General features: G+C 37.8%; 2 protein-coding genes and 1 long non-coding RNA gene across 3 annotated transcripts in view; all 3 read right to left on the reverse strand.

Annotated features, from left to right (window-relative positions):
• The window catches only part of LOC128896306 (facilitated trehalose transporter Tret1-2 homolog), a 5,764-nt gene extending 4,649 nt beyond the window's left edge, over positions 1-1,115 (reverse strand). The window contains exons 1-2 of the mRNA XM_054159596.1: positions 613-1,115; positions 75-249 (exon numbers count right to left, since the gene is read on the reverse strand). Of these exons, the coding sequence (XP_054015571.1) occupies positions 75-249; positions 613-629 (192 nt within the window). The 5' untranslated portion in view covers positions 630-1,115. The remainder of the gene's footprint in view (positions 1-74; positions 250-612) is intronic.
• Positions 1,116-2,175: 1,060 nt separating this feature from the next.
• On the reverse strand, positions 2,176-4,635 carry LOC128896322 (uncharacterized). The gene is made up of 2 exons (XR_008461962.1): positions 4,440-4,635; positions 2,176-2,942 (listed from the first exon to the last, which is right to left on the reverse strand). It is a non-coding gene; the product is annotated as an uncharacterized LOC128896322 (long non-coding RNA).
• Positions 4,636-8,720: 4,085 nt separating this feature from the next.
• The window catches only part of LOC128894242 (uncharacterized), a 32,415-nt gene continuing 14,736 nt past the window's right edge, over positions 8,721-26,399 (reverse strand). The window contains exons 3-6 of the mRNA XM_054155884.1: positions 19,972-20,076; positions 18,632-18,748; positions 17,148-17,344; positions 8,721-14,151 (exon numbers count right to left, since the gene is read on the reverse strand). Coding sequence (XP_054011859.1) covers positions 13,303-14,151; positions 17,148-17,344; positions 18,632-18,748; positions 19,972-20,076 — 1,268 coding nt within the window. The 3' untranslated portion in view covers positions 8,721-13,302. The remainder of the gene's footprint in view (positions 14,152-17,147; positions 17,345-18,631; positions 18,749-19,971; positions 20,077-26,399) is intronic.

The following is a 26,399-nucleotide window of genomic DNA, read 5'->3' on the forward strand; positions in this document are numbered from 1 at the left end:
ATTATTATTATTATTATTATTATTATTATTATTATTATTATTATTATTATTATTATTATTATTATTATTCTCACCTGTGCAAAGACACCCTTTGCATTCGAACCATGCTGTTTTACGCCATTTTTCTCATCAACAGTATTGTACTTTGTGTTAGTATTGTTGTTTTCTATGTCTTCACAAACATCCTGGACTATGTTCATTTCCACAGAATCAACGGGATGATAACCGAGCATGGAATCGCGTTCTCCGCTACAGTCAAGGTGATCGACAAAAGTGTATAGATAACGTGTATTAATCATGTTTATGCTTTCAGAAAAGAATAAAGATATTTAAATTTGTCTAACGCGTGACGTAGAAAATGACAGATGAGTTTAACATAAATTTAAATTATAGAAATTACAAAATTTAAATGAGAACATTAATTAAAATGGAATGTTAACAACATTCCTCGTTTATTGAAAACGAATGCGAGTCAAGTTAAATTGAATAATTATTCAATTAAAACGATGAAGAAGTGGTCTGAAATGATCTGAGAAATGTAGCTAGGCAGAAGTCACCCTAGAGTTTAGAGTGTCTTCCAGAGCCAAGTTTTAATACTATGTACATAATTACCTTTCTGGTGGCGCCATGTTGAAATAGGTCTAATCGAATTCCAAATGTCAACTCAATTAGTTCTGACAAACTCTTCGCCAGTGTCACCACTCTTACGGTTTAACGACTCTATCCGAATTTTATACGTCCTTTCTATATTTCATTAGTCTTCTGTGTTTAGAGTTGATTGCAAGTGGCACGATATATTCCACGAAACTACATCTACGTTAAAAATTGATACGGTAGATATACTTATACTTTAGTTTGTTTCACTTCAATATTTCCGAATTAGCTTCTTCCTAAATCCAAAGCACTCGAATTCTAGTTTTCTTCAGATCCTTTATCATAAGATGATCACAGCCATATTAATAATCGCAATCAAATCCTTCGATCTTTTAACTCTATACACTTGAACGAACCCAGTTTCTTCGGACAGAATTTTTCTCAATAAGATGGGCTGCGTCTAACGACTCTCAGGCTCGAGTCTTTTTTAGCTTCAATTGTCAAAAGTCTACCACGAGCAAATCGAGAATGGAAATGACGCTTTAAATGCTCGCGTATTAAATTCGATGAAAATCTCCCTCTACCCCTTCCTTCTCTAAGAAGAGGCGCTTGCGTTGCGTGTTCTACGTCTTTTTGATACGTCACTATCGGAAGTAAACGCGAGAGATTGGATAAGGAAATCGTGCTCGCTAACCGAGCATTGTCCCACTGGATCGTTATTAATTTGAACGGTTGGCTCGTTTGCAAACAAATCGCACGGCTTCACTGTTTCACGCACGAATGCCAACCATTCATTTTCGAATGTTGAACTTCCAGCAAATAGCCTTCGGGGACGTTCCTCTCTGATTTAGTCGATCGATCGTTTCTCACTTCGCAAGATGAAATTCCTTTTAACCGTAAATATTACTAATCTACTATTTGGGATGATGCTTATCACATTAAATATCTCATTATTTTCACATTAATCTCTATCGTCCTATACGACGAAATAATATCACTGCGTTCTTCACTTTTTCTTCTAACTTTAAAAAATTCTCTAATATCTTACGTTTCAATTGAACACGAAACAAAATAGTACACGAAATTTGAAAGTCCTCGTGCCACTTGTGTTTTCTCAGATAATCCCTAGTGTTTAATTATCGCAAACATGAGCCGATAAGAGACGCAAAACGCTTCCGATTTATTGCTCGAGTACACCCAGTCTTACCTTCCGATGGTTGCTCATGAATTAAATCTCTTCAAGACGGTGGTCAGACGATTCACAATTACTTTCAACTGAATACTCTATGTGTGCACATTTATTCCAGCCATTCATCCCGACTTGTACGTTTATGTTACCACAGTGTGGTCGCAACGTGATACCAGAAGCTCGAACGATGGTAGCGAAAGTAGCATTCTCTTAATTACTGTGTGTTCAATCCGGGGCTTATCCAGATTTCGGTGTCGTGCTACCACAGCATGTTTCACGGACGCGATGGATAATAACGATAACCCTGCACGAACACAGTACAATTCTGTGGAATTATTCTGTAGAATTCTCCCCTTATTCCAATCTCTTGTTCCTTTTGCTATTCTTTCTTCTTCTTTTATTCGAAGAAGTATGATCTTCCTATTTTTAATGAACGAATCTCGTGGAGTAGCTTTAAGTTGTCTTGTGATTCATTTTAATACCGACATATCCGCACCAATCGAGTATAATTTTGTAGAATCCACTTGTTCCCGTATTCGAATCTCCCCCTCCTTTTGCTATTTTTCTTCAGGCAAGAGAAATCCTCCGATTTGAAATGAACGAATTTCTTAGGGTACCTATTAGGCTACCTTGTGATTCACTTCAAGAAAGCAACATTCCACCGTGTGAATGATATCTCGATTCGAAACTATCACTGTTTGCAGAACGCGCACTGGAGTTGACTTCCACCACGTAAAATCCAGCAAAACGTGGAGCACGTTTCGCGTGTTAGATGAGGTATGCCAGATAGACGGCGGGGAACTCGTTTGACTTTGATCGCGTTGGCTGAACTGAATGAACCATTCGCCCGTCGACGCTCTTATAAACCGGTTGCTTCGATTAGGTCCCTTTCTCAGCGTGAATCGTGGACGTACCAGAGTCACGATTGCTCCTAACTGGTTCACCTTCGGCTACGGATGCACGAAGATCAGGTTCGACGAAGATCGAGTGGGAAGCTGCGAACTAGGAAACGGGATTCCGTTTCTCTTCTTCCTCGTTTCCGTAAGCGCGGTATTTTCAAAGTTTCACGGAAACCACTTCTCGATGCTGGACCAGTGTTTCGTGTGCACTACACTACAGCGTAGTCTGGGCTTGACGAAGGAAACCTTTTCGCCGGACTCTACGGAGTTGAATGAAATTGGATTTCTTTTTATTGTGGACAAAGTTGAGAATTAAGGTTCGATTAATCATCTCGATACATTCAACGAGGTGTTTCTAACAAAATTGTAATTTGTACCGTCTTATGGGCGAAACGTCTCCTTTGAGATTTTCTATTTTTCTATTATCAGTTTGATCGAAATTAGATTAAACGAGTGATGACATGACGCATCGGTAAGACGGCAAAGAGACGGCCAATCTAATCCATTGAACGATTTCCGTTGAGCGGTGCGTAACCGGTATACGTCGCTGATCTCTACAAGTAATCCGCCATGACGTTGCCACAAGTTATTTTACGAAATAGGATAACATGGGCAAATACACGTCGAAAATGAAATAATCGTCAAACGTGATAGCCTATGATTTGAATGATTGATATGTCTGGCGTTAACGCATCGACACTTTCGAGTGACGATGGATGTATGTTCTTTGAACACGATATGTGTAATCTTGACAGTTCCACCGAAGCGACAAATTCGACACTGTTTGCTCGTCGTGATATATATTCGTCATCGAATGATATAATATAGTTGGTCAGTGATAACATTCTGTAATGAAGTGAAATCATAAAATAATTTCATTACTTTGCAAAAAGTACCTGATGTTTATTCATAAATTGCAGTACTATTCCTTAGCTTTTGTCGATCCTTCCTAAATAAAATGTAACTTAATATCGAATATTCAGTTAAAATTTCACCAGACAGAAAGATAATACTGAAAATAGATAATGTTTGGAAAAAAAACAGTAAAGAAAAATCCAAGAAAAAATCCAAATCCTCTTTGTTACTCCAAAGAGTGTCGAAATTCGTTTGGAATGAGTGTACGTATACGGATTGATCTTACAATCGCGTGGCTTCTCTGAACTCCGCATACAGGTATGTAAACAAGTAAACTGCGGGGACGAAATGATAACACACTTTGATTTACAAAGTATTTAGTAGTACTCGAGATTTTTCTGGAAAAAAAACGTAACAGTATGGCATTACGTAATTCGTATGACAAATCACGAGATGAAATTAAACGTACTCTGCGCTAACTACCGAATGAATAGCAAAAAATTCAAACTCGATGTCTAGATTATAGACAGATAGACAGACAGGCAAGTAGATAATTTGTTCCTTGTAATTTTTTACGTAAGGAAGAACTTTGATGCAGATCATATCGTTTGCAAATCATACAAACATTTTAAAATATATTACTTAACTAACACCAATTCGTTCATTTTGTAAATAACCAGGGAAGAATTTCGACCTTAAAAGTGAAAATAAAAATCATGCAACAGAGAGTTCGTTGTTATATTATTTGATATAAAATCTCGATCAAGAACAAAACACGTTTTATCAAATATTCCGATTACAAATACGAATTTGATGCACGTCGCCGACAGACAACCCTTTTATACTGTTCTTGTTTTCGTGCGTAACAACGCTATCGAATAAAATACCACTATTACACTCACCTTACATATACTATAACTTTTGCCAATCAACTTCTGACAAGAATGTCACCACAACGCGATTCTCGCGCAACTGATTCTCTGGACATTTATCATGGCATTAGCATCGTGAGAGTGTGTTATACGATTCTGACTTGCAACTTTTTACCAGTCGCATTAGCCACGTTGTTTATGTGGACGATTTGCCTAGAAAGAATTAGCGAAGATTACGCTTCGTTCCATGAATATCGAAATCGTTTTGCCAAATCGTTATTTGGCAAAGTAAAATTAATTAATCAGTATTTTGCATAAAGATCCGCGGTCTACTAACGACCGAGTATTTACTAGTTAGCGGCGACATGGAAGAAAAATTATTAGTCATTAGCTACAAAGAATCCTAACCGCAGTTAATATTCTTTAGTTAACTAGTCATGAATGCACGAATGAATAAATTCATATTCATTAGTCATTTTTGCGATTATATTTTGCACGACTTTCGTTCAGACTAGCGGTCCCCGAGTTAGGGGACGTTGTAAAGGGTATGAAAATGCGAATATGTAGTAACATCGGAGGTAATACTATTCGGAATAGCAAAGGAAGTGGCAATGGCAATGACTATGGTAATGTCAACGTCAATGCTACTGCCAGTAATGGTAGAAATGGCCCTGGGCATTACAGTAGGAATAGCAATAATAACGGATACGCGCACATGACTGACATGCAGTCACAAGCAGTAAACCTGTGTCGTTTTAAGAGATAGTCCACGCAATCGGTATAAATAAACCTACACGCTTGCACCGAAGTAAAAATGCAATTTTACATGCTACATTGTGTAGGATTCGAAAGCTTCCCTTGTGACTATAAAATATCGTATAAAAGTAGGCAATTGTTCGTTTCTTCCTTTCTTTAAATAATATCGTAAAAGGGCTTTAGGATTTCGTTTTTTTATTTAATACAAATATATAAATTATGATTATTGTCTAAATCAATGAATGAAACTGAATTTCAAATTAATTCAATTTTCCACTCAGTCGCCAAATGTCTTTCGGTAAAATTAATTTTTCTTTTCGGAGTGGTATCACCCAAAGAGTTTGTCCGACGCACTGGTCCGTGTCCATTGCCTGATTGTTTCGATCGTTTCACCTCTTACCTCTGGTTTTAACGTGACCGAGCGCTGCTGAAATCGCGAGTCACCGAAGCAAAGAATGGTCTGCAGCAGACATAAAAACAGAGGTAGCAGGAAGCCGGGTTCATTCGTCTGACGTCCGATAACCTTGACCCGATATTCGGATAACTGGCCAGCAAGGCTGACGACTAAACTTGACCCATTACATTGAGACTACTTTGTGCTCGTGGTCAGTTGCACGAAGCGATCGTTTTCTGTGGAAGACGACCTAGAACGACCGCTATCCGATTACGTAATACAGGTAGTGAAAGTATAACTGGATCGAATAGGATTAATCCTTCGCGACTATTCCATTGTGCGCAATGGTATAACTTATCTAATATAAATAGTTTTCCAATAATCATGTAATCAAAAATAATTCATTATTTTTATCCATTATTTATTTTTTAAAGCAATTAGTTGTCTGTACGTATAAAACCAATTAATTTTGATCTCGATACGTATCCGAATATCGTATGTAATAACAATGTAAGGTAGTAACGAATGAATTCCTTAAGGAAGAGAATTCTCCAATCGTTGTTAAATCAGTGCAAATTTCCCAATTATCTAATTTGTTGGCAATTTTACGTTTCTGGATTTCCTGGGATTTTTCAGCGCACGAAGAAATAATAACGCAAGCTGAACTGACAATGATCGAGCATTTCCGGCGCAAAGCTTAAAGTCTCTTTCCGCTTCTATCCGCGTTTATTTCTATTAGCTGTCGTCTCTTTCTCCAAACGTTTCTTGCTACTCTTTCTCATGTTTAAACTCATCAACGATACTTTTCAGCAGATACAATTTTTAAGGTGGTTCAGATCGTCTCACAACTTTGAAAACTTAACCTTAATTTTGTTGCCGTTTTATGTGATGCTCCCTGTATACTAGTTCATATATTATACGATGCATCGTAGAAGAAAATTATTTGCGTAAATATTGTATAACATTTACTATTACACATGCGACGCGGAATTGTTAGTATATCCGAATTCTCAATTGCCACATTAATCGGTAATTTCAAACTAGATCTGTAATCTTCAACCATAAATCAATAATTAGTCTCTCAGAGTTAATGGCATCCGGTTATTCATTAATCATCAATTCTGGTTTCTGGTGATTTAGTAATCCCAATGGTGGATTACGTTTCACTCGGTATTACTACAGGCATATGTGTGTAGAATAGAACCGAACAGTTTATCGTTCGAGCGAGAAACCATTAGTATTTGAATTATTTCGAGAATTGACTTTACAAAGTCCTTAAAGAACAACATGTACAAATTTGAATTTGTCTTTTCGTCGGCTACCTGAACCTAAACCTAAACCTAAAAATAAATGCCAATGGCCTCGAAATCTCCTTAAAAAATGACCTAGAGAACAAAATGGTCCCATCGTAGCATGCGCTCTTTGAAACAGTGTAACTTTGCTCTATAGATTCTTTTTATAGATCCAGAAATAACGACGACAATCGAACGTTACCATTTAAATGCTTCACCCTGTGTATTATAAAGCGAACCTGGAAGGTAATCTACATAGGTACGGTGGCCAAGTTGCGGTGGCGAAAGTTAATCCGCGGCTCGCCTTCCGGAACTTCTACAGTTTCAATAGCTCGTAGAATCAATCTGTCCAGCGTACACATTGCGTACTGGTAAATCAAAGTTACATGGTGCATTCTTATCGTCTCGTAATCTACCAGCCGAATGTACGAAATCGTTTAATTTAATTCTACGTTTCACGATAAGAACGAGGAACCATTAATTCTGCGGTATTAACGTTAGCTTCAGCCCGCGTCAAATGTAGCAATTACAACATCGATTTATGATCGACAGACTAAATATTTAATTCAATTACAATGTCACGCACTCGTGTAATCCGCGTGACTGATAATCGTCGTACGCAATTAGTTTGATAATGGATGAAACTCTCGAGTGGATGCAAATTTTTAGTAACGACACCGAGATAAAGAAGATTTCGTTCGCTTCATGGTAGCGTGATGACGGAATAGTACAATTCTATAATACATTCTCGTTTATAAAAAATTACAGTTTGGCTTAATCGTCTTGAAACAACAAAGACATTTCAAGCACGCTTTAACATCGAGGTGTGACGAAGGATAGAAGTGGTAAGCTCCACTTTAATCCTAGCGGAAAACTGTCGATGGTCATGTTCAAAAAACCAACGAGACTCGAATGGTTAGGGGAGTTTTTGCCCTTACGGTGATCACCCCTTGGTAGAAGTCGATAAAACGTAATGATCTCTGATCCTTCTTACCGTACATATGCGTCGACACCATCATCCATCATTCGGTCGCGTTGGCGACGCGTCGAGGACATAACAAGTGACCGTGTTCCTGCAGATTCCAAGGTCCTGACAGACGGACCTGATAAATGGTCTCTACGGTTTAGAAAAAAATATTCCTAATGTCGCAGTTCCTTAAACAAAAACCAGCATTCTGGAGAGCAAGACTCGAAGGTCCGATGCTGTTTTACTCAAAACAGTCACCCAGTGGAAGATACTGAACATTTTTCTCTGCTAAAAGCTTCAGGTAGAGGAGACTGGGGTCTATTATTTGGGACCTTTGATTACCAGACTTGTAAATTATAACGTATTACAGTACAATGCGGTACGGTACAGCGTGATACATTATACAGGGTGTCTCAGGATTAGCGTAAGAACCGGAAATGGGTGGTAGCTGAAACCGAATGGTGTTTCGTTTTTTAATTATTATTGTGTCATTTATTATTTACAAATGAATCCTTCTATTAGCAAATAATATGGCTAACCTCCATGGCAGATTAAGCTTAAAATTGTGTCAAGGTGTTGACTTACCGTACCCTTGAATCACATTATCCTCAATAATCTTTAAAAGGAGGACAACGTCACTGCCATGGTGCTCGTAGTACGTTCAACCTTTATAAATCATAATAATTTTATTGTCAAAAACAGACTACTAGATTATTCCTTTCGACAGTCCTATCGTTCAATCGAATAAAAATTAACTAAACAGTGAATCGAAGAATTAAATTTAGAGCATTCGTATTACTTGCAAGAATTGTTAAGTTCCACGTGAAATCTGGCACCACGAAAGTGTTGGGAAACCCTCTCTCGGGTTATACGTGAATAAATGAAAACAGCGTACGCCTTCAAAATATGTAGTATTCTATATTTATACAGACGGTCGTAAGTTTGCCTATAAATGTTTAGTATTCGAAGAAGGTAACGATCATAATAACATACAACGGTGCTATTACAGCCTCGACGAACAAACTCTCGATATAATCCCTGAGCATGCATTATTTTTCTTTTCTCATTTTAAGTGTCGATCCGTTGTTCGACACCGATGGCATCACTTGAAGGAATCAAGCAACGCGAGTTTCTTGACGAACCTTAACCCTTTCGACCAAGCTGTTTTCTATTCGAATTCTATTCGTTTCTTTTTTAGAAATCAATGGTATTAAACTGTGGTTTTCTCAATATTCATTCGTTTCTTTCGTTACTAATTCGTTATAATTTTTGTTATTAATTTCTTTATATCATAGCTCGGGCACCTCGGGATTGCTAAACCCGTACTGTAGCTATAATCAAACATAGCTACAGCCCCTGAGGGGATTAATTAATAATTTATGGATTAATCCAATTAATTAGAGAATACCCCATCTGTATAAATGTCCCATCGCAAATGATGTTCATTTTTTAACGTATGTTCCTGTGACTCTTGTAATCTGATTAACGGTAACCAAATATACACAGTTTATTCCGAAACTCCTTCTGTATGGTAATAATTATAAATTTAAATACATTTCTTCTGAAGAGATACAATTTTTATTGCGGTCGTGTAGCATTAGAAAACTCCAATGAAAATCTTCTTTCGAAATTACTGGGACGTATGACGTATCGCTAGGGTCGAAAGGGTTAAGTATTACAATGATGTATCGTATCGTACTTGATCCGAAACTTGTTCTTACGTCTATGAAAATCTATGCTAGAGAAATTACTGGTCCTATTGGAGGAATAGAGTAGTATCTACCTGATGTAACCCTAACAAAGTGAAGACGTTGGAGAGAGATAATTGGAAAACTGGACTATACTTGGATCTATCATAGTAAAGAGTAGAATAGTCGAGAAAGATTAACGATAGAGGTAGAGGATTGGATACTCTTAACAATGGGACTTTGCTGTATTCGAAGTATGCTCGATGTATTCAATCAAAAACGACGTGATTATTGGTGAGAGTTCATTTTAGTCCTTTAGTTTATATCGGTTTTTTTTTTTTTGTTGTCTAGAAAACTGTCACGTCCTTGTATAACGGATTCCAATACGCCGTGTGTTCGCTACTTTTGTGTTTCCGTTCTTTCGGTCGTTGAAACAGCGTTCGAGAATCGATAAATGACTTTTTTCTTTATTTTACTTTACCGCGAGGCTGAATTAATTCCACGACTGTCATTTCTACCTCCAGAACGACGTATCGAGGGAAAATGGTTACCGACTGCTTATGGTTTCCACGTGAAAAGACCATCTTTCGATAATAGCTGTCTATCTGGCCATCAAATGATAACGGCAATGTTGATATAAACGGTAAACATTTTATAGAAAACTAAACCAAATGGCAGTATACATTTTCACAGTAAATGGAGAAAATCATTTCAAATATTGAAACGAACGTTTCATGTTCCATCGTATAAAGTTCCATGCTATTATAAAATATGCATTGGTATTTTCGTAATTAACATATTGCTTCTGATTCCCGGTAAACTGCTTTCGATGCGCTTAATTAAGGTTTAATTAAATCGAGAAGAGAATTCGTACGAATAATACATAAACGTAATTAGGATTTATTCCCAATTACAACAAAAAAAAAAAATCAATTTGGAATATTCTATGCAGTTAGTGATTAAATAACCAAGCAATTGGTATTTTAGTCAATTAACATTGTAAAAACTTTATTTTGGCAAAGCCAAGAAAAGTAGAAAATCGGTTGCAGATATAATTTTGGAGTAGAAATGAATATATTGCAACATGGTAATTCGGTCAGTATAACAGTAATATTCGGTTCAGTAATCGTTTAAAAAGTTCATGTTTATGCAATCAATTTCCATAATGACGTTTGCGTACCGCTTTCGTGATTAATCGAGGATCGTGTACTTTCATTTTGGAAGCCACTAATTTTAGATCGATAGCATCTTGTAAGGCCGTTGCACTCGAATGCCAATCGTCCTAAGAATAAACTGGGCTGGCTATGCTCGAGTATTACTACTCTGTACATCATCTGCTTGCATCAAAGCTTTCAACGTGAAGTGCAATTGACTCGGTATTCATAAAGCTATTCATTTCAAAATAGTGGTTATTCCAAAAGGAGCATCGTAATTTCGATATTTAACACTAAACTGCCAAGCTAGTTAATTTGGTCTTTTTATTTCAAACTTCCATCCAGAGTCACTCGATTAATTATCAATACTTTTACAGCAATCTTTGGGGGACGATCTTTGTAAAGAAGAAATAACTTGATCTGTGAATTAGTTTACTTCTCCTCTTTATAATTTGTTTTATTAAAATACAAAATGCTAAATTTCCTTGTAGGAAACTTTTCATTATAAAGAATCGTAAAAAGAACGCACATAAATGTATTGAAAAATAATTCATAGATCACCGCGCAATAAATCTCCGTTTGAAAAACTTCCGTTTCCTCTCTGGCACTTAATGTACCGCAGCGCTTAGGGATTCAGATATCTTCCCTTGTTGAACAAAAAAAAAAAAAAAAAAACGCAGTTAGCATGCAAATTAGAATGGGTTCCTTATGCGACGTTTAATGTGACCTCGTAAAAACCGACTGTAACAAGTACAAACGCCATTAACGTGAAGCATTTCGCATCTTTAAGAATCTAACTATCTCAAATCATTTTCGACTTTCTTTGGCCAGTTGTCGAACAACTAGCTAGCTTTCAATGAATTTTCATCAACGTCGTTTTTGATAGAACGTCTAACGTCTAATTAACGTCTAACAGTTAACAGCACAAGTCCGCAGTAGTGATACGTTAAATATATTTTTGTTCCTCAAGTTACCGCAATACAATTACCGCGATACAATTCCTGGAAAAATAGTTTGCATCATTTGTTTACAGGTCCCATCTGTAAGATGGGGCCCCAACACAATTACAATATTGTATTTGATATCACATTTTATCAATGCAATTATTTTAACTTGTGGTATTTCAGTCTGTATCTATAAGAAAAAACATTTGAATAATTGCAACACAAAAGTGACAATTAAAATTGCGAATAAATGCTCACAATTAAGTTGGTCAATAACATAATACGCTACAATTATTTTGTTTCGAATAAATAATTACATACAGAAATCACTCGTGTATCAATTGAGACAAAGTAATTCGATCCTGAAACGGTTAACAATGGAATGACGAGGACGTGAGTGCTTGCATGGCTGCGTACTAAGCCTCCCGACATGTGAATTGTGCGAGCCGGAAGTCGTACCCTGAAACTTTAATTGCCTGTATGTCGGAAACGAATACTCAGTCTGCAAAGTGGTACAGAACATTTCTATTGGTTTTGGCACGAGCTATGCGAATATTTCAACACGTCCCATAATATTGGCCTACTCCTCCATGTTAGCGCAAACCAATCTCGTTCAACTTTATCCGCTTCCTCTAGTTACATTTACCAGCAAACCGAGAGTATTACTTTCAAAGATATTAGTGTAATATTCTGTCTCTTGATACCGTCATCTTAAACGTTCTTTACAAGTAAAGGATTTTCCAAACAGGGCTTTGGGATTATATATATTTTTTTAATAAGAAAACACACACCTGTTGAAAATATAAAAAGACCTTTAACTGCTTCTTCAATTTTCCTTTCGAATCGAAAATCGTATTATGTTCCACGAAATTTGTGTTTTCTTAAAAATCTTGAAGCCCCTTTTGGAAAATTTGTATTATAAGTAGCTTTAAGATGAGAATATATCAATGTTGAAAACTCTCGAATGAACGCTATGGGTCATCGATACTTTTCAAATAGTCATGGTGTATGACCCATCGCTTTACCTTTACCTTTATCGATTCGAATGCGTATGTAGCAATCCATGCGCCAGTATCAAGCGTATTGCGCTACGCAGTTTACGATAATTAGCGATACCTTGGATGCCGACGTATTAAATTCCAAATTGAACACGGAGCTATTACGATATTCGTAACGAGTATTTGCTTTTCCAATCAAACGGTGTTTATGGATTAATCTAATGTTTCATAGACTTCGCCGCGATCAAACAAAATTTCTGACGAGGGGAAACTTCTTACTTCACATTTATAATTAATGTAAAATATTGCAAGAAAAATTGTGTTCGTTGAACAAAAAAATTATTCTTATTTTTCGGAAGCTTTTGTAGATTTCACTTTAAGACACGATATTTTTGATAATAGAAACTAATAACACGAAAGTTTTTAATTTTAATTCTTAATTAAAATAAAATAGTACGAGAAGCATTTGATTTATTCAATAAAATTATATTCTTTTTCTCTTCTGAGAGCTTGCACTTATCGAATGTTATTTCCATCTTTCATTTATTCAAACTTTATCCTTCTCAATCTCGTTAACGCTATCGATGTTGAAATACTTGTTTACCTAGTACCCGTTCCAGTTGCTTCCTCTTCCTCTGAGCAATCTTAGCCAGTAGCGAGCCTCACCGTTAGTGGAGTAATCTCAATTAAAAAATTCGTTTTACACGCAAGTAGCCTTGTACCCAAACACAACGTCCGAGGTTTTGCTGCAACAAGGCTGATCGAAATGGTAACTCGCGAGTTTCTTCTCCTTCTGTGCGCACTTGGCGAACACTCCCTGCTGCTCCTGCTGGTCCATCGCGGACTTATCCTTCTCAATCTTATCGATGTTACAGAAGCTGGAACGCCTGACGACCTGAGCGGACCGCGTAGTCAACTCGTCTTTCTCCGAGAAATTACAGATGCTGACGCGTCTCTCCCTCAACAGAGACTTCGCCGTGGATAGACTCGGTCTGGCAAGAACATCGGTTCTGTCAAAGTGGTAAGCGCTACCCGTGCGATCCCGCTGCAGAGGCCTGGCGAGGACATCCATCCTGTCAAAGTGGCAAATGCTCCCGCCTCGATCTCTCTGCAGTGGCCGAGCGAGCACGTCCGTTCTATCGAATTGACAAATGCTCATGCCGCGGTCGCGGTGCCACGATTTCTGCGGAGCGTCGTAGTAACAAATGCTCATCCCTCTGTCGCGCGGCGAGGACTTGAACGCGTCGTTCCTCTCCGATTGGCAGACGCTGGTCCTGCGATCGCAAGGCAACAGTTTCGTGGACTCGCTGGCTGGTTTGAGGTTCCTCGACGCGTCTGGATCGCTGTTATCTTGAGGGACGGTCTCGGGAATGAACAAGGACTGCAGATCGAACGCGCTCTTCGTGCGACGGGGAGTCCTCTGGCTGGCTGGTAGCAAGGAAGCGCTGGACCCGATGAAGACGCTGTTTTGCCGCGGACGTGCGTGACCCGTCACGCAGGCCAACTCGTCCCCGCAGAGAACGTTACATTTCGAGTACGTGCGCCGCGTCTGGGAACAGGGAAAGCGATAATTCCTGGGTGAGTTTCGTTTTCAGATGGAGCCTTCCGGAGTAAGAAAACACGCTTGCGAGATTTGTGCTTGGCGTGTTGGCGAAGGTACGTTTACTCGATGCATAAAGATCATTCTATATCGGAAGACAATTTCATGTACGGAGCAAAAAGTTGAAGGTTGTATCTATTATTCGTCGAATAAAAACAACTAGAATTATTAATCGTCGACGAATAACGATTAAATACATTTATTCGAGGGAAACTTCTTCGATGAATAATGGCACTTGTTTATTGCAAGTAAAGTTATTCGACGAATAAGCATACTTCTTTAGTAGACATGTTCGGCGACTGAAAAGTGAACGAAAATACGTATGTATGTGCGTGCTTATTGGTTTATGCGATTATTTCTACGCAATTGCTCTCTAACGTTCAAATCGTATCGGTGCCAGTGACTGTTGCCACGGCTGCTGCAATGATTAATGGAAACGCAGGATAGCTATTGCTGGTCCTGCTATCTCTGTATCATCTATCTATGTCCAGAGTCGACTTATTGTGGTATGATGTTGTTATCATCTACACGATCATCGCTGAATCGTAAATATTCTTCCTTTAAAAATTCAATTTCCTAATTAGATATATAGACGGCATTGGTGCATCGAAGGGAGCATTTATCAAGCGAAAACGTTATTCCGTTTTACACGCTGAAATAATATGGCTTCGTATTTACGAAGCTCTTCATATTTATTTTGCACGGGGTTGATTTGCATGGTCTTGGTAAATCGAGCAGTTCTTTCAACCCTTTAGAAACTGCAAATAACGTAAATTATTGGAATCTAACCTCAGGTTTGTGACCGAGGAAATTTCTGAATTATACGCCCTATTCGTGTTCACCGATGCTCGCATGCTCGTGTGTCATCCAAAGATTTATGTAGCACACATCCCACTTCAGCTGAATGGCGCATACAAACGAAAATGCAGTTCGATGCTCGGGATTTATAACTCAACGTAACACACCCGAACGATTCTTTTTTTACTCTCGTTTCTGTCATAAAATATATTCACAGTAGAAGACAAAAAGTGTTTCCCTTTTGATGTATAGGGTGAAAGCATATTCTTCCTCTTTTTATTTTTAACTTCTTGAAGGATGGATTTTCATTGTTGGAAATTTGGATTCGAACAGAAGTTTATTCCACCTGTGGTATCAACCACGCCGACAGCAAAGAACATTCAAAAAACAGAACACAAGTTTAAGAATGAAAGTTCGGTTGAAAGTCGTTTCGAATACTTTCGCAAGCCACCGAAGAAGAAAAGGTAATCTCGTACCGGCGAGGGAGGATCCTATTGTTGGGTCGTACATTTTCGTCGTCGTCGATGGGAATCGCGGTATCCGGACTCTTAGAGCCGCCAATTTCAGAAACGGTCCGCTACCATTCCAAGGGGGGTCGTATCGGAAAAGGTCTTCGAGGCTACCACCCAACCCCTTGATTGAACATCGTAGAGGTTTCGTGCAAGTGGACCCCTATATAATTTCTCAACGAGTCGCCGATCCAACTAGAAACTGCTGTCTTCTGAACCATAGGATCGAGTGAGGTGATTTCCGTTCCCATTTGTTCCGCGCTCCCATTCTTTCTTCTCCCACGGCTTCCGTCAAAGACGCGGGATCAAAACCAGAGGAAGGCATGGGATCACATAAAGGAACCGTGTCGAGCCAAGGAATCACGAATTCATGAAACATTCTGCATAATGCACAATCCCGTGTATCGCTGGAATCAACAATGAACTGCGAGATGTTTCGCGGAAATATCTGGATGTTTTCTATTCAAGTTTCAACGTACCGTGAATAAAAATTTTAGTTGTACTTTCGTGTTTCTTTATCGTACGATAGTTTTTGAGCAATTGATGTCTCTCCTGTCATTGGTAATCTTGAATATTTCTGTTAAATTTCGATATGACTGTTTTAACCTCTTTTAAATTCATTTAAAATCCGTTCCTCGGGAACGTGGTGCACGTCCCAATATCTTGTATAAAAATTGCAACGAAATTCATCACGATCAAGATACAAAAAGTTGATCTCGAAAAACTGCATTACAGGAGTGATTGAATTGCTTGCAGAAACTGGAGGAAGATCCTCGTTTCTCGTTGCCTGGAAATGGACAGTTTACACTGCGCTGAAGGCACTTTAAGGAGAAAGCAATCTATCAACTCATCGCAACGCAAACAAACAAAAAAACTGTCAATGCAGTGGGCATTTAAATCTTCCTGTGAAACAACAAAACAATTTTTCGACGTGAACGATACTAAAGTGACAGCATAGTTATTCCAAAGGCCCTGACCTTAATCTAACCGAATACATTATGAAGGCATTTGAACGGAGGTAAATATATCTGACAATTTTAGAACCGATAAATCTTCAATTCAAGTAGCACGATTGAAAGATTGCTCTGATATAAACAAAAATCTAATTTGAAACGTAGGTACTGAGAAAGTATGTCAAATAGATTCGAAGAGACCTGATTATATTCTTACATAGTGTAAACGTTTCGTTAATTTGCTTACTCGCTTCGAAATAATTATTTGTTGGTCTGTTAATGAATGATTAAAGAATAAATAATTTCATTAAACATTTATTTTACTCTGGAATATTAAAATGCTGTCGTATGTAAAATAAAGTAAGTATCGCAAATTAATTCAGGATGTGATTGATATTTCCGTTTTAGTGCTTCCCATAAATAATACAGTTTATCCGTACCCTATCAATTTGCTCGATCACTGTACCAAGCTACTAAATTTCTTTCGTAAATCCATACCTGCTTTCCAGTCATACATTTATAAAATCCCATCGCAATCTATACCTATGGCCTTCGCTTACCCTCTCCCCCCCCCCCTCCCCCCCACCGTTACGTATTAATCTTCCTATTCTTCGATAGGTTTTCACCTGCCCGTCAGCTAAATAAATAAGTAAAATGCATAAATAAACATAGTGGCTGGGCTTACCTGAAGTTGATTCGGCTCGATCGTGGTGCAACTCGGTCTGTGCTGTTGCTGGAACTTTGGTTGATACGGTTCCAACATTCTGATCTTTCCCCATCGATTGAAGAACAGAGCGATCGCCGCTGCCCATAGGAGGAGGACCAAAATAACGATCAGAGCCTCCTCAGCTCTGACCACGACCGTTCCTGGCGGTGGAATGCCTGCAACAAAATTTCCCAAGCTGATTAGCCAACCGTAACATTATAAACCTTATAAATTTAATATTGTATCATTTTTAAATTTCGAAAGTTTCAGCCAAAGAGAGTTTAAATTAATCTCACGATTAGGCTCTCTTCGGAACAATAAAGTGAACGTAACATCAATCTACCAAAATTTTAAACGTTCTTTAAATTAAGAAAAATTAAGTACACCGTTAAGTAAACTTAGGATTGAATAAATCTAAAATTTCAATCTAGAGCAAGTGACATTAAATTATCCATGAAAGAACAACACCTAAAAGATTAATTTACTTCTATGCTCGCAAATGAATCTCTCTCTATTCTCTATTCGAAATCGAATTTGTCCTCCACCTAATACCCATTACACGTATCTCACAAATGTCCATTCAAGTCTTCGTGCTCAAAGGGCTAACTCATATGCAAATTAATCTCAGAAACGCAGACGTAGTCACCGCATAAGCGTATACTAAACAATTGTAAACACGTGGTATGCACGCATACACCGTGATACTATGGCATCTGTAAAGGGGAATCAAATGACATGGGTCAGACGCTGTACGCTACCAGAGCTCGTTTACGCAGTTAGCATGCGAATCAGGCGACCACTCTAAAGAGAAGAAAGGCCAGCTAACGTGATAACCGGAAATAGCCGCTGTTCCACTCGCTTTAATCGTCGATACTTCGATTACAAATACGTTCCAAGTTCAATGGTTCCGCAAATGAAATTATCAGACGCAAAAGCGTCATTAACGCACGAACGGAATAAACAGCGACGCCGTGCATTAGGTAATAGATTCTCGAGTAATTATGAAACGAACCGTGCTTTCAATATGCAACACAAATTATGAAACTATTAACGACCATCCCGTATTCGTGGAACGATGCCTAATGATTTTAGTAGCGTGTGGCGAGAATTAGCATATTTGGCTGTCGTTAGAAATCCTTCTCAGAAATTAGTACTCTTATTGTGATTGTATATTAATTCGTAATTAAACTGCACTCGGGACTTTCTGAGCGACATACTTCAACGAAGTGTGCTCATAGAGATGCAAATCCAGTCGCGTTTGCTTAATTAAACGCGGTTCATTGGAGCACGGAAATCTCGTGGCGTTGAGGTGATGGTTCGAAAGGACCATTAATCTCATCGGTCTACTGGCGTTTCACGGTTCGAAACGTCAAAGTAGATGCTGTAAAAAGTTTAAATAACAAAAATAGCTTCCTCGAATTAGTATCGTGTGCCTCCCGAGTTATGAAAGATTCTCAACTCACCATCAGGGTAAGTGGAATTGATTTCGGAGATGACATCCAATTCCGATGGTATCGAACCGATGAGGACGACATCGTCTGGAGCCTCCTCCAGCTCCACCTCGATTTTTGTCACGTGTCCTAAACAAACAAGATCGATGGTTAGCGAAATGTCTGGAGAATTCACAAAAATTCTTCGTACTTAAAGCAGTTATATCTAATACATGATTTTCGAATGTTCACTAATATAGAAAGGAACTTTGTGGCAAACTTTTATTTAATTGACGTTTCGAGTTTAACCTTGGTGCAGCAATACTGAATCACAACCCAGGGAATATTCATTAGGAGACTTCTACGCTTTCACTTTGGATTAGGTACTCTTCAGGGAGTTTCACGTTAATACAAATTAAGGCCACTATATGTTATAGGACTGTGTACGCCAAGCATAACTAGAATTAGTAAACAGAAATTATTTGTAAACGCGCCTGTCTACGAAAGGAATCGTTACGAAATGGCAATGGTAATTTTAATGTGTTAAATTTCAGCACACTATAAGAATTGTTACTTTTTTATTAACTAAATGAAATATTTTAGACGAAAATCTACGAAATCGTTCGTACCATATGTAACGACGTAATAGTAGAGTGGCATCCAATAAATTGATCAATGGCGTTTGCTTAGACACAAGGTTTCGCTCGTTTGAACAAGATTCATGACAGGGTGAGACCTTACGTTCGCCTTACACGTCTACTCTCCGTCATTGTCGCTACTAAACTGTACGATAAATGTTTTCCAGATCACCCCTCCGAATCAAACGGAAAGAGGAAGCGTTAGAAAACAGCCTCCGCAAGGGGATTATAACTCGTGTCACGTTTCCACGCCTCCCTTTGTACATTTTCCAGACAAGTAGCAAAAAGCTAATCTGTCTGTGGATTCACCAGTTCTTTCATCTTCTCTCAACTAATTGCGGCGGATATCCTATACTTCGCACATACCGAAGCAACTAATACTATTTTCTTGTTAGCGGAAACTTCGCGTTGGATTAGTTAATTTGATCATTCCGTGGAACTTCATTACGGAAACTTTCTGTCCCACTTTAATGCAATAATTCAGATTCTATCTTATGCATAAAATAATGGGAGTACCGTTCTATTCTTGGGATTCACACGATGAATTCTTTTATTTTATCAACGTATTTCGAAAGTTCCTTTCTACATGAGATTAGAATTTTAAAGAAAAATTTTAATTAGTCGAGAGATCAATATCAAATTTAATGTCTCTATATATACTCTGAATAATAACTGTAGGGTGTTCTATTTTTGGTCATTCGTCCTATACATTTGGTATGATGTTAATGCACTTACCGCTGTCATTGACGTCCTGATGTTTGTTCGGCGATATTGTGACATGCTGTTTTCTGGATCGATTTCTTCCCTCCACACTGGTAGCGAAAAACCTCCCACGTTTCCCTGAGAACACAAACACGAGAGGTCTTTTTAAAAATACACAGCCATCCTACCGAGAAAGGTATGACGTACAAATTTTTATGGAGTACGCAAATCGATTGGAACGGGTACACAGAAATCTTATCCTCGTAAAACATCCTGTATGGCGGCTGTGCAATATTCAAATCACCCAGAATGTTCATCTTCAGAAATTTATAAATGCGATGTAATTTAATAAAGTAACTGTACCGAATTACTTAAACGACGTAATCAATTTAATGTGAAGCATATTGTTAATATAAAATCGCATCTTGTTGTCAGAAACGTCTATTCGCAACAACCGCAGCTAGTCACAGTTGGCATATAGTCCACATCAGGTTTCTAGTTTCGTTACTAAACGAAGCCATATCGCGTTCATAATTCCTTTGCACTTCTCTTATCGAATACTTCCTTCTGACATCGTTGCTTCCGAACCATTGCTATACAAATGAGATTTGTAACGCTACGTCAATACAATTTCCTCCTCCGACAACAGCGCGTTTAAAGAAAAGGGTTCGCCGCTAAAAGGGAGCACATTGCTTCCTTAATAAAAAAAAAAAAAAAAATACTTTCTAAACATTTTGAGCTTGAAATATCAATTATTAGAAAAGGTTATAAAGTAGATAATCTCGATAAATTTCTTGGTGGCTTGTTAAGATTTGTCTGTACTGTAAATTCACCAACAGATGGTTTCTGCTAGAACCATTAATTGGATACTAAGATTCGACTTAAAGTATCGTAAAGCTAGAGTCGCATAAATTCTAGTAGCGTCTAAGGTAAGGTCTGCTGGGTCAGCGTTAATGGCGAATCCACCAACAAAACCTAGACGAAACGGTAATTCCGTTTTATTACTTATTTTCACGATAGAAGTTTTATCGCTAGCCTCACCTTAGCAGAACTATTACTTATTTTTACTTTACCAGTTTTATTACCGTTAATTTAGTTTTCTTCTTATTGGTTCGTTCATGTTATTTCTAGATTCTTTAATTTGTACTTGTTACGAAACTGTCGTTTCTAGTCGAGCTTGCTGGGTAAAAACCATTTGCTTTCGTTTAATTTTTAAGTAAAATAAAGTGTTTAATTGTAGAGAATATTCCAACATATATCGTAGCATTTATCTAATCAAGTGGAACCAAAGGATCCTTTACGTTTGGAAAGGAAACAGCGCGCCTTGGTGTAGTTTATAAATGTAGTTAGAGGATTCTTGATTTCTTGGTGATTTCGATAAGAGACCCAAACAACTCTATTAGCCGCGAAAAGGAACGCCTGAAGCAGAAACCGAAGGTTTCGAATTTCCAGGGAGGAGACTCGCTCGGCACTAAAAGCTCGGTAGACAGCGGATAAAGAGTGGGAAATTTGTGCGGTAGAAGGACGAAGAAAAGATAATTACATCAAGACGTCGTCAGGCTCTTCTATTCACCCGACATACCTCTTTATCCTTCGCGCAGAACAGAAACGTTCTATTGTACATCGAGATCGTCTCATGTCAAAGTGTCACGTGTGTCAATGAAATGAAATGAAACGATTCTTTATGATACACTTCCAATAATTCTGTTAAATACAACGGGCTGAAGTAAAATGTCAGGACCGAAATGAAACGAAATTCGACAATTATTTGCAATCTGAGTCGCGAACAAATCAGTGTAAATTATCGTGCAACTGCCTTTTTACCTACGCCCGATTTTCGTCCAAACATGCAATCGCATTTCCTGATATCAGAACAACACGGAAATGCAAACTGCAAATTGCAAGTGCAAGAAGATCTCTTCGAAGTCATCTCGAAAACAACTTTCGGGATTCGGAGAACGAAAGTTTCTAACACGTGTGTTTCGAAGACGACCTTCGCGAATATACGTATATATGTAATTTTCGGCCCCTGTTAATCCTACGATAACGTACCACTACTGCATTGTTAAGAAAAGTGACGGTGGGGTGGGGTTCATGGCAGAAACGTGACTTGTTCGTTATTTTGAAGAATCAGTGTGCTCGTGCTTCGTCCTGTCCTACGTAGTTTAAATTCGGCACTCTTATAGATAGGAACGCTTTGAATTCTAATTAAGGCTTGGAGGGATCGGAGTTCGTTCCCGACTGTCAATATCGATTGACGTGTTGTAAATTCACGTTAACGCCACCGTTGGGATGGATGTTTCCTCCTTAAGATAATTCTCTATTCTTTCCATATCTTTTTGTTCCTCTTAAAGCGCCCAAAGCGTCCCTTGCAACAAAGGCTTTCCACGAAAGCAATTAATCATCCAATCATGCACTAGCTTTATCTTCTCGACTATTACTGCAAAGCATCCTGTAGGACAAGGTTCTTTAACTTTTTTCATTCCTCGACATTTTTCATACGATGAAATTAGAAAGTTCGACAAAGGAAGTTTGCTTGTGTCGGAATTGCATAAAACTTGCATACAATTTAATAATAAGAATATAGATCATTAGAAATAATATTATTCTTCTAACGTACTCCCTACAATTTGATTTGATGATTAAATCTGATGAAATTTAAATTCGAGAGGGATTTTAAATAACTCGTAAAGGTCAAAATCTGGAGGAATCGTCCTAGGGTTACGACGTTCAACGTTTGCAAATTATAAATCTAAGCCGGCGGTAATTGAAGTCGGATCAATGTTCCGACAACCATGAGGGCGTTTTAGAGTTAGAGATGCAATCTCTCACGAACGCTGAGATTGCTGAAGTTGAGGTCAGCAGCTTCCAGATTATAAAACAGACAGCATGACGCCGCATACGCTAGCTAATCTTTTTTCCGCGCGTATCCTAGTACTTTTTAAATCTTTGAGCTTTTTTTTTTTTTTAGTTATATAAATTTTAATCAGAAAAGTATGCTCACACCCAGAATCAGAAATTATGTAAAACTTGATTGATGTTTATCAAAGGAATAAACTAGAAATTTCTAGGGCCAGTAGAGACTCCAAAAAACTTGGAAAGAACTGACTATTACGATAAACTTTCTTCAGGTTCGATAAAATAATAATCACGACCCATTATAAACATTAAAGATTTGTGTAACTCATCGCTAGTAATAAAGTTCGTCTCCCCCATGAAATATTCATAAAATCAAATGACCACGACTGCGGTCATTTTGAATGGTAAAAACACGCAAACGAACGAGGTTGAATTAAACATTTTGCTCGAACAAAGCGCCCCCTCGTAAAATATTAATCAACCAGTGGTGAAATTTTAATGAATTCATAAAGCTTTAATAAATGGGGTTTATGGCACCGTTCATTATGAACCGAACGATAGTGTTTCCCCTCGATTGTTCTCGTGAAAAGGATATTTGTCACGAGTTTCAGGGCTGAATTTACAATTCTACGTCGATGGACATTTGTTGACCTTTTCAAGTGATACCGTTTCGGTATTAAAAAGGATATTTGTTTTATACATATTATTACAACCAATCGTATTATTCTAATAATATACAAAAATTGAACAACAAGGTTTCACCGTCAGCTCTTTCAAAGCGAATTTATCGTCGCGGGTAGTAAAAATGAGATTCGACCTTCCCCTCCCCCTCCCCCCCTGTTCAGACGAACAGGAAAATAGTATTTCTCGACAATACTAGAATTGGCGCCAGGCAGGAAACTGTTACCTCGAACAATTTTGATAGACGCGAATTCGTTTTGACGAAGCAATTCGCGACGAGATATAAAAACATTTCTTTTTCTACACCCGTATCACGCTGCAGATGAAAAGTCGCGAACTGAAGAGTTGAAAACCTGCCAGCACGAGATACGTATTTTTCTTCGCGAACTCAGCGACAAATACGAGCGTGATCGGTCGTTACGTTTATTGCAAAAATATGCGACAACTGTCAAAATATACTCTGGTGTATTTAACCTTATTGCGAGACGAATTCCAAACTTTGAACATTTTACAACGAAAATTTTATATCGTTCATTTTATTTACGGTACAACACAGCAGTGTAGACTGTATAGAGTAGTCTAGAAATTGTGTTTACTGTATCACGAATAACTTGAACAATACGAGCGATATTTCTTTTCAGCCAGAGAAAAACGGCGGGAAAGTTAAATTAACGGGCACCCTCAGGTATGAAAACGTATCTTTGCACGACGTTCGCAGAAATTCAACGTTGTCGCTCGCAGACAGTTTCGCAAGTTGTAAAGTCATAAAGTACATGAATATGAAAGACACGCGGTGAACGCTGGCACGTAACTGTCTCCAATTAAGTACTTCCATTGCACGAAACTGTAAACGAAAATTCGAATATTACGAGCATAAACAGAGACGCGCATCCGTTTGTTTTAAAGCGATGTATTCCTCTGTTTCATTCGCTAGTGCGATGCGGATAATTAATTTGCAAACCGTTAATTTCTATAGCGAAACATGGACTGTTGAAAGCGTTTCTGCATGTCTGACATTAATCACGAAAGATAAGAAATATATATATTCTATATAATTATAAATAAGGTACATATAGTAAAGATAGAAAACATATATAAATATATATTTTATTCCTAGTGTTTGTTGCAAAATTATCGTGATGCTATAACAACGATTATATCAAATAAAATTATGTATATTTGTCCTATTAACGGCTAAAGACTCACTTCCAAGTTATATTTGTTTTTAATTGATGGAAAAGTTTAGCGGTCTGAATTTGTTCTGTGTGAATTATAATTTCATTTTCAGCTGGGTTGTAATCTCGCCGAAATTTTGATTTGTTCGCGACTCGTTCTAGAAGTTAACCAAACGAACAACGGAGACACAGAGAAGCGATAAATTTTCATAACCAGCGGAAAAGGAACTTTCGAGCGATCTGTTAATACGTGCCATTCATTTCCATGGAAGGTTTAAAAGGAACAGGAATGACGGCGATTAAAATCGTAATATTTTCTATCTTCCTTTGTTTCGAGATATAAAAGGTTTAACGTTTCAATTGGCGACGATAAAGAACCAAAGCTTCTGAAGTAATTCTTCTTTTTTATTCCCTTATATTTATTTCACCGGTGCTGAAGCGTTTAGAAACATAAATTTCTTGTATGTTTTAAAATTTATCGTTTCATTGTTTAATTTCTCTAAATCTAATCAAACATATTCAAATTACTATTTGATATGATCTAAAACCATGGGATAATAAGGTTTCTTTATTATTTGCAATCCGTGTACTATCGCCTGTCCGTGTACTTCGACATTTTATACCGTGGCTACACACAGAGATAGTACGAATACGTTCGATCACGCTAAATGTCATTTTTCCACTACATTAGGAAACATTGGACGTGTTGCACACGTATGTTCGAATACATTCCAACACATCGTCGCAATCATTTTCTGCTACATTGGGAAACGATGGAATGTTGGAGATATGCAACACGATGCAGCGAGGAGTTAGGTCGACACAATCACGAGGAAATATTGCCCTAGTTCATACTAACGTACTTTTACAGTCGGAATCCACATGTTTGGGAAACATTACGTGAACTCCACTTTCACTTTTCGATGAAATACACGTAAACCATTTTCCTAATGAGCTTGTAAAGTGTTTTGTATTTTATCATGCATTGGAAAGTGAAACATTCTTTACCAGATTAACCAATAAATAAACGTAACATTTTGCATTCGATATCGATCGATTGATGTGATATTAATTTCCGAAGAAAATCAGTCTTAAAGTAGCCACGTTGCGACAATTTGCAGGAGCCTATACATTACACGCAGAAGGCAGTTCGACTGCAGTAATAAATAAAGGTCCGGCAAGTGAAAGAATCTACTTGGGAGACCACCCACCAGTTGAACTGTTGAAAGGAATTCTTCCACCGCTCGCTGCCTTGGCCTGGCAATTCAAATACTCGGACCAGAAATTGACAAAATTCTTATCTAGCTATACGTTAACCCCTTCAGCATTTAATTGTTTTTTTATGCGAGACAACGATTCCTCGGAAGAACTCGCGGCTTTTGGAGTTCAATAGATGTAATGAATTTTTGTTTCGTTGCTCGTTTCGTTCCTCGATTCGCCAAAACAATAATTGTAAACATTTTTCCCTTCTTTTGGTTATTAAGAGAAAATTTAGAATAAATGCAATCCAATTAAGAAAATATAATTTTAATGATATATTTTAACGATATATGAACGTGTATGTGTAAAGAATAAATAGAATAGATAGGCCACAACTTTCGGAAAAATCAAGCAATTTCAATCTTTAGTATATTGTAACCACAGTCTTCAGTTACCAAAAGGAAGTCAGAAAGTTCAGCCAAGAAGAAATTTGTGGCCATCCCTTTCAGTTCCATCTGTGCCACTCGAGAAATAGATGTATACTTT

This window comes from Hylaeus anthracinus, unplaced genomic scaffold (assembly GCF_026225885.1).
Source record: "Hylaeus anthracinus isolate JK02 unplaced genomic scaffold, UHH_iyHylAnth1.0_haploid 0, whole genome shotgun sequence".
Lineage (NCBI taxonomy): Eukaryota > Metazoa > Arthropoda > Insecta > Hymenoptera > Colletidae > Hylaeus > Hylaeus anthracinus.